Here is a 10,742-nt window from a genome sequence, read left to right as displayed (position 1 = left end):
GGCTCTTTGTTTTGATTGCAGGGAGCGAGGAGGAGGGGTGGAATTGTTGGGCTATACATGGAGACTTTGGAATAGAATTTCCGTTTTTATACTTACATTCCCTGTTCTCACTGTGTAGAGGTTGTGTTGCAAATAAAACAGTTCGTAAATTAGAAAAGCATGAATATAAGTTGCAATAAAATAACGCTTAGAATTAATTTCAACAAAAATGTTCACAAGTAGGGTTATAACGTTTAGAGCCCCTGATGGAAAAGGCCTGGCCACCTTTGGTCTACACCCTGAACTTTGGAATGACCGACAGCCCCGCCCGAGAAAAAAGGGTTAAAAGGTCCAGGATTTTTTTTTTTTTATGAAGTTACTAAGCCATGATAAATGGAGACAGGATGCTAGAAATCAGATTCTGTTGTGTTTTACAGTGGATGGTAAAAGCATTCGGAAAAAACATCAACTATATATAAACAATACCTTCTAAACAGATGAGCGATGCGTTAAGTCTCTTTTTTAAGATCAGAAACAGATTAAGGATATGTTGTTGTCTTGTTTTATTATCATTTCATGAAAAGGAGGGTTGCATTGAGAAGGTGAGTGACATGCAAGATATCTTTCAGAAAATAAATTGCTGAACGCCGCTGGTGGTTCACCTCTAAGACCCTGAGAGATGACCATCTGACTCGTAGTAGTGACCTCTTAGCATACTCCTCCTGCTGGGATTTAAAGACGCATGGGGTCCGGTCCTGTGCAGACATGGCTTAAGATTCATTTAGCATTCTGCCTGCTGTGCTCGAGGTGAAGGGGCTTTGTATTCCGAAGCTTCAGGCAAGAAGTAATTAGAGGAGACTCCCTGACACAAAGGAATGTTGCGCTGAATGATCGCTTGGCAAAATTCAGCCCGTCACTTTGTTTTATGACGAATGACAGCCGTTCACGCTGTGTATGTGCTGCAGCAAGATTTATAAGATGTGGAAAATTATAGTAAAATCCAATTGTCGTTCATTTGCTTTCATCACTGACTGAATGCTTTTGTTCGTGTTCCCTTTTGTGTTTATGACTGCAAATGATTACAAGATAAGAGAATTATTTGTAAAGTGTTTTAATTTTAACCGATCAGATTTCAGAAGCGACACTAACTCCATCAATCAATCAACTGAATCATATTGAAAATATATAGAAAAGTGGATTTTGAGATGAATCACTTTCCACTTCTCCCCTCACCAGTTACATCAATTGGATTGGATTTGGCTGCAACGCTGTTTACCCCTGAAACCACTATGCCCCTCCATCAGCATAGTGGTGAGTAGATAATGAGTGAATTTTCATTTTAGGGTGAACCATCCCTTTAATGATTTATGGAGAAGGGGTGAGATTAAATAGATTTGTACTTCTTCTCACTCCTTTTTGAATATGTAGATTAAATCATGAAGCGTTTGAATTTTTTTTCCCCTTATCACTGTATGTAAATAATACTTTTTTCTGTTTATTTGTTTTTCACTTGTTTTTTATCATTTCTCGTGTTCTCATTTAAATGAATGAATGAATACCTAACGCAGTGGAGCCTAGAGGTCAGGTGACGCTTTAGGGTGGTGGGGGCTGCCCCCCTGCGGTTAGGGCAGGTCATAACAACACTGAATAAGGGCTCAGCAGTTCCTCCGATCTCCTGAAGGAGTGTGTGTGCGTGTGTGTTTGTGTGACTTCACCTTCAGCCATCTTTACCATGTTAGCCTCTGCAGGACGTCGCGCTCTGGGGGCTCTTAACCCCGGGATTAACTCCCTAAAGACGATCTGCCCAAACCATGCAGCTCTTAATACGAGTAAGTGAACATTTTGTGTTTAACACGGAGCGACTGTCAGTGTTTTATCCGTGACTGGTTTTGTGACGCAGCTGGGGGGGGGGGGGTCGGGCCACAACTTCACCATGAAGTCTCTCCATTCACTTCAGTCAGAGATGTGGGGATTTTTATTCAACTGGAGCTGCTGGAATAAACTAAAAGCTGATATTTGATCATAGTGTTTTCTTCCGTCAGACTCTGGAGCTCCAGCAGTGGTTTGGTTTGCTCACTGCAACGAATGACCTTTCAAAGTGACTTTGTACAAGTCAAATGCCACTGAGTTTCACTGACTTGGTTTAACTGTACAATAATACTTTTGTATCTGTGTGATTTGAATTGGATGAATCTGTTAAGATGTATATTGATTCTGTTTACATTTTACATATTATTTTATTTATTTTTTTATTTGTCTTTATCAACTAATTTAACTGTAATTTAAGTTTATAATTTCTTATTGTAATGCACATGGATATATTGATCATCGTTCAGTCTTTTCCAGAATCTAAGAGATATAAAATCAAACCTGTAGAAACCTAACAAATAGAAAACTAAACTATATATAGATTTTTCAGATCTAGCTGCTGCTGTCTCACTTTCAACATGTTGCCATTTATGTCATTGTCCCCTTTCTGTCTCTTTCCACCTCAGGCAGGACTTATGCAGGCCCGGCTGGTCAGGCTGCACTGGCCCATGGTCGCATCGTGGCAGTGATCGGTGCTGTGGTGGATGTGCAGTTCGATGAGGGCCTCCCTCCCATTCTCAATGCTCTGGAGGTGGCTAACCGTGAGAGCAGGCTGGTGCTTGAGGTGGCCCAGCATCTGGGTGAGTGGGTTGAAGTTTGTAATGCAGCTAAGACGCCTGCTATGACCTTTAAACACTGTTTTACTGTCCCTCCTCATGTGTTTCTCCAGGTGAAAGCACAGTCAGGACCATTGCCATGGATGGTACTGAAGGTCTGGTTCGAGGTCAGAAGGTTTTGGACACAGGGGCCCCCATCAGGATCCCTGTGGGTCCTGAGACCCTGGGCCGGATCATGAATGTCATTGGAGAACCCATTGATGAGAGGGGTCCAATAAGCACCAAACAGTGAGTATCTATTGAAAAGAATGATGCTGGAGTTCTGTATTTTTCTGAACCCATTTTCGAATATGAACTCCAGGAAATTGGGTCTGGGCCATTTCCAGAGTTTTCCTTTCACAGAAAGAAGAACACAGCAGGAGATTGTCCAAGTCAGAAAACTCAGTCGAGCTGTGGCGTCCAACCCGACATTGTGTCTTTGTGTCGGACTCTAAATAATTTCTGACTTCCCTACCCAGTCTGTAGAAGCTACAAACTCATTAGTTTAACTGTGGATTTAACCTTATAAAACTATATCACAAATTTTACAATATAGTTTTTAAAAAGGGAACGATTTAATTTCCTATTTGTGTGATTTGGGTCTCTTGTGGACAATAAAGTTGTATTCTATACATTTCATATTTAATCATGATAATTATTATGTGTACAGGACTGCTGCTATTCATGCTGAGGCCCCTGAGTTCACAGACATGAGTGTGGAGCAGGAGATCCTGGTCACTGGCATCAAAGTGGTCGATCTGCTGGCACCCTACGCCAAGGGTGGAAAGATCGGTTGGTGTATTATATTACCACCATTTATTTTTGACACATTTTCCTACATGCTTATCATGCTGATTGATTATTGTGAATGACGTCTTCCTTCAGGTCTGTTTGGCGGTGCTGGTGTGGGCAAGACTGTATTGATTATGGAGCTGATCAACAACGTGGCCAAAGCTCACGGTGGTTACTCCGTGTTTGCCGGAGTGGGAGAGCGAACCCGTGAGGGAAATGACCTGTACCATGAAATGATCGAGTCCGGTGTCATCAACCTGAAGGACAACACCTCAAAGGTAACAATCTCTAATTAGTTCACTGTATTTGTTTGAACACTCAAAGATACTCTGTGTTATATCATGCTAAACTTCCCGGGTCTTCACATTCTCAGGTAGCGCTGGTGTACGGTCAGATGAACGAGCCCCCAGGTGCCCGTGCCAGAGTTGCTCTTACTGGTCTGACTGTGGCCGAATACTTCCGCGATCAGGAGGGACAGGACGTGCTGCTCTTCATTGACAACATCTTCAGATTTACACAGGCTGGATCGGAGGTTCACAATGCTAGATTTTCTTCCCCAAATTTTGCAGATGTCATTAATGGAACAGTACTTTTTGTATCTCGTGTCTGAATGTTTGTGTTTCTCCAGGTGTCTGCCCTGTTGGGTCGTATCCCCTCTGCTGTGGGTTACCAGCCCACCCTGGCCACTGACATGGGTACAATGCAGGAAAGAATTACCACCACTAAGAAGGGCTCCATCACCTCAGTACAGGTGAGAAGACACAAGATGCGAATCACATTTCAGCACACTCTGCTTTTTCTGGTCTTTTCATACCAAAACTGTAAACTGTGTTACAGGCCATCTATGTGCCGGCTGATGACTTGACCGATCCTGCACCTGCCACAACTTTCGCTCACTTGGATGCGACAACTGTGCTGTCCCGTGCCATTGCTGAGCTTGGAATCTATCCTGCTGTGGACCCTCTGGATTCTACCTCCCGCATCATGGACCCCAACATTGTCGGGACCGAACACTACGATATTGCTCGTGGTGTCCAGAAGATTCTTCAGGTTAGCCTTATGGTGGATGGCATCAAAATTTGACCATAGAACAAAGATGCACGTTGCGTATTCAATCTCTATTGTTGTACAAAAATGAAGCTAATACATTCTGGATACGGGTGCTGCCATCTTGCACTTTTTAATTTGGAGCCAGAGTCTGCTGTAGTGATCATGGTGTGGAGCCATGGTATCGATATCCTGCTGATACACGCACTCGACCAATCACAAGTCAGGCTCAGCTATCAATCAGGCTGCCAAACCACATTTTTATAGCATCAAATAACTAATTAAAACCAAACTTGTGTGGAAATTAGCAGTTGAACAAGCATCAATGTGATTAGAACTACCTAAATTGACAGAAACCCTTTTTAAAACGTGTACTTTGACTTAAGTTTGGTCCATGTCCCATCCACTAACATGGAGGAGGCCGGAGCAGTGAGCCACCAGGGAGCGGTAAAGATGATTTGGCTTCACTTTTGAGGCGCTGTCATGTGGTCCGTCTTCATTTACAGTCCCATGATTTTGACTGACTGTAAACAACTGCCGCAATCCATAAACTTAAATAAAACCTTGTCTAACGGTGAATCTGTTCTTTTGTTTAGGATTACAAATCCTTGCAGGACATCATTGCTATCCTGGGTATGGATGAACTGTCTGAGGAGGACAAACTGACGGTTTCCCGCGCTCGCAAGATCCAGCGTTTCTTGTCGCAGCCTTTCCAGGTCGCTGAGGTGTTTACTGGTCACATGGGCAAGCTGGTGCCTCTCAAGGAAACAATCAAAGGCTTCCAGAGTATTCTAGCAGGTAGAGTGCTGCACCAACGCTAAGACATTTCTAAATAAGGGCTAATTAAGGACATTTGATGGTAATGACTCTATCCTTTTCTTTATTTCTAGGTGAATATGATGCCCTGCCGGAGCAAGCGTTCTACATGGTGGGTCCCATTGAAGAAGTCGTCGAAAAGGCTCAGAGACTGGCAGAGGAGCACTCATAAATGATTTGTCTGAAGGTTGGGAGGTTTTATGAGATAAATATTTGCACAGTATAATTTCTAATAGAGGAACTGCTGAAGTGTCAAGTTACATATGATGTGTTGTGGCTCCATTTCTCTTGAAATGAGAAAATGAAATAAAAAAATTATGTTGTGATATTAACTTTTGTGATGGTCTTTCATTGCCAGCAGTCGGTGAGCAAACATTCTCGGTGAAAATTAACATTAGGTTTTCATTTTTATTAAAACCATGTCTCATTGGTAAGAAGACATAAAACTTGTATAATAATAATTGTCAAGTTCTCCAAGGTTTTTGTTCTCCTCCTGCCCAAACTTGAAAATGGCCTGGTTAACTTTAAAGGATGCACGGGACAACTCACTCTTCTTTGCCTCCCTTTTTATTTTCGATCCACTTAAGTGCACAATGGAGGTTTGATGTTGATTGTAGAATTTAATTTTAGTTAATCAGTTTGTTTTTTTCAGGTTGATAACCTTTAAAGACACAAATAAAAAATGTTTACACTATATAATAACAGAATATCCATTTAAATGTACATAAGTACATCAAAGCTTGATACTCTTCTAGACAATTGTATTCACATTACTCGTAATCAAGGTGAGTCAACTTGTATCATTTTCATTAACTTTTCTTAATGAGCCAGTGATTCTCTCTCTCGCTCTCTCTCTCTGCCTTTATTTCTGCCTTCTGTTCAATTTAGCCTATCATGTGGCGAAGTTTCTTATTCAGCTCCCTCTCCTGTGTCAGGAGGCTGGCGCTGTGTTCTCTGAAGGCATCGAAATCCTGCAAAATCATTTAAAGAAGAAAACATGTTGGGTAAGTCCTCATTTCTTTATGGGCGACTGATTTCACTTTTCAATGCTGCAGATTTCAAACCTTTTGAAGCCTCTGGTACTTTGTTGCGGATTCATTGAGAGCACACTTGAGCGACTTCACTTTGACGTCTGCGTTCACAGCCTCTGCGTCCTGTTCAAACCTGAGTCAATGGCAAAGACCGATGGAGACATTACTAGTTATACTACTAGGCAGTGAAATAGAAGAAAATGTTGATCCAAACTTTACTTGTCTTCTGCTTCAGCTCTGGATTTCTCCTCCTTTTTCCATTTTCTCTCCAGCTGCTGGATTTCCTCTTGTTTCTCCTGAATTTAAGACCAAGGTGTATTTACATGAAGAGACTGAATCATTCTAAATTTTTCAACAAATACTCTTTTACATCACCTGTATCACTTTCCCTCTCTCCACGGACAGAGACAACAGTTCTTCCTTCTCTTTGATAAGACATGTTGTGCTTTTCTTCATGTTGATCTCCTTCGCAGTGTACTTTTCTTCATCTCTTTGTAGCTTCAGCTTCAGCTCTGAATGTAGACCGAAGACAACACTTTTATAAAAGCTTGTATTTTGTTGCACTTGAGAGAATGATAAAACGTCCACTACCCACCTTTGCACATTTCTACAGCTTCTCTTTGCTGTTGCTCAGTGTCGTGCAATTGATCAAGTAGAGATGCTTCTTTGGATTTATGTTGAGTCGCTTCTTCCAGGAGTTTTGACTGACATTCAGCTAAATTCTTCCTGAAACAGAAATGCAAAATATCCAGCATGCAGTAGCAACTTACTGTATGGTTAACCAGTTGCATTACTGATTAATCCATATATCTCCAATGTAAAGCACTGTGTAAAATGTTTCTTACATTATCAATGAAATTATTAAAAAGTAAAAAATGCCTATAGCAATTGCCATATTGCTTGCATGAAGTCCAAATTCAGTTTTTACATTCTACAATCATGCATAAGTCTGATGTTGATTTTGAAGCTTAAACCAGTGAATGGTAGTTTAGTTGGACTTAATCGGCTAAAATGTTAAATTTCAGTACCTTTACAAATGGATTTATCCACTAAATGTTTAATTGTTATTAGTATATGAGTGATTTAAATAAACTTACTGATATTCCTTTTCTTTATTTGTGTAATTCTCTGTCAGCCGTTTGTTTTCTGGCATCAGTTTTTGTACCAACACTTCTTTATCTTGCAATTTTTGGGAGAAAAGTGTGTCATTTTCTGACTGCAGCCGTTTGTTTTCCATCTTCAACTGGGCATTCTGACTTTTGTGCTCATCCATAAAGACAATAATTGCTTGATTGTTGGCGGCTAAATCCAGAAACCTCCTCTCTATTAACTCTGCTTTCTTTCTTTCACTGTCCAGCTCTCTCTGGTGGTCTGTTACTCCGTCCTTCTGCTCTGTGTTGATTTTCTGCAGGGCTTGGCATCGAAGTGTCAGCTCATCTGCTCTCTGTTTCAGGATGCAGATCATACTTGACTGTTCATTTATCCTGGACCGCAGCATTTCTGTCTCGGTCACATCCTCTGTGGAAAGACTCCGAAGTTTGTCCAGTGACCTCCGAAAACTGTCCATATGCTGGTCGGAGGGGAAAATGGCAGATGATAAAACATGATAGACAGACACTATTCATACTACTTATTATAACCACATACTAATATTAATAGACTGGCACATTTAGCAGCTTGATAGCTAATTCATGCTGTATTTGAGCTTTTAAAACAGATGCTGATGAGAAATATAAACAGAGGAGAACTTTTTACACTCAAATAATAAAAAACTTGTAAAACCCTGCCATGTAAACAGCATTTTCTGATTAACTCAACAGAAAATATTGTGATTATTATTATTTGTTATTTTTGCATTTATATTTTAAGCCACTAGGGGGCACTAAGCACTAGACCAGGTAGGATTCGCAATAAAGGTAGCAGGTGTGTTAATGAGGGGAAGCACCAGGAAGGGAAATCGTTTTTTTAACCAGAGCATGAGGAGAAGTACATGTATATATTTGTTTTTGAACAGAAAAATAAATCGACCCAACCGTGAATTCAGTGTGGACAATTGACTTCTTTATCCTGAGTACAACCCAGCTAGACTGGTGCCTCAGTGGCTTTTTGTTAAGTTTATTTAGACAGAAACATCTTTTGTACAAATAGCCACTACATAAAGTAAAAAACTATCCTTCGGAACATCAAAGTAAAAAAACCTCCTTTGGAACATCAAAGTAAAAAACGTTTCCTTTGAAACATAAAATTTAAAAAACCACCCTTGGATCAAGAAAACAGGAAAAAGGAACATCCACATTCCTGTGGATCGTTGGATCCACTAAGATACATTCTAGTATTTACTGGAGATCCTCAGCCGCGAGACGTGTGTGCAGCCATCTTCCTTCAAATCTAGGATACAAGAGAGCTCAAAATCTTCTTAAAGAACATTTTGGAGATGAAGAAAAAATGTATTCTGCTTATATGGAGAGAGTTTTAAGCTGAACACCTATTAAAGGTGCGGATGTTCAAGCGTAACAGGCTTTTGCTCTCTTTCTCCGTGGAAGCTGTAATGCAACAGAACAAATCATGTACATGAAGGAATTGGAAATGCCATCAAACATGACAAACATTGTGCTGACGTTGCCCTTTAAGCTTCGAGAAAAGTGGAGAGGCACTGCCTGTGATCTGCAAAAGCGCAGAGGGCCATGTTTTCCCAGCGCGTCAGATTTATCGAAAAACTAGTTAAGATTGTATCAGATCCCTTGTTTGGCAACATTTATGATACACATCTTGTAACTTCAAACAAAGGTTTTACTCCAAGGCAATGTTACTGCAATGGAAGGAAAAGCCAAGTCAGAATGGATGGAGAAAAAGGCATCCGGGAATTCTCAATATTGACGACTCTTTTCTAGTACGTTCTAACCAAATAGTCTGGCGCAATGGTTGAATGCGAGTAGACGAAGAACCCGCATTCTGTTACGAACAATGGGTCAAGAAAAGAATGTGGACACTCATGTGATATCAGGTTTGAAAACGTCTGGATTGGATAAGGATGACTTCATTGAGTTGCCTGATGTTTTCAAGTCAGTTTCATGTTTTCATGAAACTGACTTGCATTAGTTTGATATATTGGGATTATTATTATTTGTTATTTTTGAATTTATATTTTTAGACACTAGGGGGCAGTAAAGCCTAGACCAGGTAGGATTCACAGTAAAGGTAGCAGGTGTGTTAATGACGGGAAGCCCCAGGAAGGGAAATGTTTTTTTTTTGCAAGGGCATGAGGAGAAGTACATGTATATCTTTGTTTTTGGACAGGGAAATAAATCTACCCAACCATGAATTCAGCGTGGACAATGGACTTCCTTAATATCCTGAATACAACCCAACTAGACTGGTGTCTCATTGGCTTTTGTTAAGTTTATTTTTACAGAAACATCTTTTTGACAAATCGCCACTACCAAATTAAGACATGAGGAGTATTTCAACCCGTAATCACTTTTTATAGACATGTCTACAGCTTAATCGAATTATAATGTCCTATTTGAGTTTTCGGAACATTTTGTGACTTCAAGATGTTTAACTGCTCGATGTCATACTCAGACTATGCTCTCCAACATGACCAGAATATGAATTGAGTACTCTATTAGCAACTTGTGTAAAACATCATAGTCAATATGACATCTTAGTCAGATCAGGTTTGAGTTTTTTTGTCCATGTAAACATACTCACTGTTTTTAAAATGACCCAATTTACTGATTGGGCTAAGGTTTGGACAATTAAAGTGGCAAACCTGGGTGATATCTATAATTTCAGTAAAAAGAGGTGTCAATACAGCCCAATTCACATATACATTAGAACATTTAAAGTAAAAGTACAGCTGTATTGTCAGCCAATATACATGTGAAAGTACATGTTGTTTGGGGCATAACAAACATATCAAGTAGAAAAAAATGCCCAAGATAAAGCAAATTAAGAGGCAAATACTGAACTTCAGGGGGGAAATGCAAACACAGCAACCTAAAGTACAAAAGCAATGGGTGAAACGCTATATAATAAAAGTAAAACATATATAAACATTTGCACAATATGATATGCAGACTGTGTGCAAGTAGTGGATGTCAGTGTGGTGGACGCCCAGCTACAAAGTCTCTGAGGTTCATGCAGCCGTGTAAACAGAAAAGTAACACTCATTGTTAGGAAACTGGGAACTAACATTTCTCTGCAGACTCATTAGCAAACAGTGATTTATCATTGTTGTTACATTTACATACCTCAGAGGACGTCATGACCTTTTCAGCATTGCTCTGTGGGGTTGCCATGGTGACTAGAAATGCATATTCTCAGTTTTACGTGTTGTTTTCTTGTATGATATTTTTTAGTTTACGCTCAGATCCGATTTTACTCAAGAAAC

General features: G+C 40.1%; 2 protein-coding genes across 4 annotated transcripts; one reads left to right on the top strand and one right to left on the bottom strand.

Moving 5' to 3' along the window:
• The first annotated feature begins 1,659 nt into the window (after nucleotides 1–1,659).
• On the top strand, nucleotides 1,660–5,646 carry LOC117754912 (ATP synthase subunit beta, mitochondrial). The gene is made up of 10 exons (XM_034574266.1): nucleotides 1,660–1,808; nucleotides 2,475–2,648; nucleotides 2,738–2,912; nucleotides 3,334–3,455; nucleotides 3,549–3,733; nucleotides 3,829–3,987; nucleotides 4,084–4,206; nucleotides 4,293–4,505; nucleotides 5,099–5,300; nucleotides 5,393–5,646. Exons 1-10 carry the CDS (start codon nucleotides 1,712–1,714, stop codon nucleotides 5,488–5,490), a joined length of 1,548 nt encoding a protein of 515 aa, XP_034430157.1. The 5' UTR covers nucleotides 1,660–1,711; the 3' UTR covers nucleotides 5,491–5,646.
• Nucleotides 5,647–5,848: 202 nt separating this feature from the next.
• zgc:172182 (coiled-coil domain-containing protein 89) lies at nucleotides 5,849–10,669 on the bottom strand. Of its 3 annotated transcripts, none has more exons than XM_034574267.1 (8): nucleotides 10,603–10,669; nucleotides 7,447–7,919; nucleotides 6,945–7,075; nucleotides 6,725–6,861; nucleotides 6,569–6,645; nucleotides 6,383–6,482; nucleotides 6,197–6,289; nucleotides 5,849–6,162 (listed from the first exon to the last, which is right to left on the bottom strand). In XM_034574267.1, exons 1-7 carry the CDS (start codon nucleotides 10,648–10,650, stop codon nucleotides 6,203–6,205), a joined length of 1,053 nt encoding a protein of 350 aa, XP_034430158.1. In that variant the 5' UTR covers nucleotides 10,651–10,669; the 3' UTR covers nucleotides 5,849–6,162; nucleotides 6,197–6,202. The 3 variants fall into 3 exon arrangements, with proteins under 3 accessions (XP_034430158.1, XP_034430159.1, XP_034430160.1); XM_034574268.1 differs by having other exon boundaries at nucleotides 5,849–6,161; nucleotides 6,200–6,289; XM_034574269.1 differs by lacking the exon at nucleotides 10,603–10,669 and adding an exon at nucleotides 8,835–8,892.
• Between the last annotated feature and the right edge of the window lie 73 nt (nucleotides 10,670–10,742).

This window comes from Hippoglossus hippoglossus, chromosome 21 (assembly GCF_009819705.1).
Source record: "Hippoglossus hippoglossus isolate fHipHip1 chromosome 21, fHipHip1.pri, whole genome shotgun sequence".
Lineage (NCBI taxonomy): Eukaryota > Metazoa > Chordata > Actinopteri > Pleuronectiformes > Pleuronectidae > Hippoglossus > Hippoglossus hippoglossus.
Note: the sequence above shows the minus strand (reverse complement) of the source record. Positions and strands in the feature narration are given on the sequence as shown.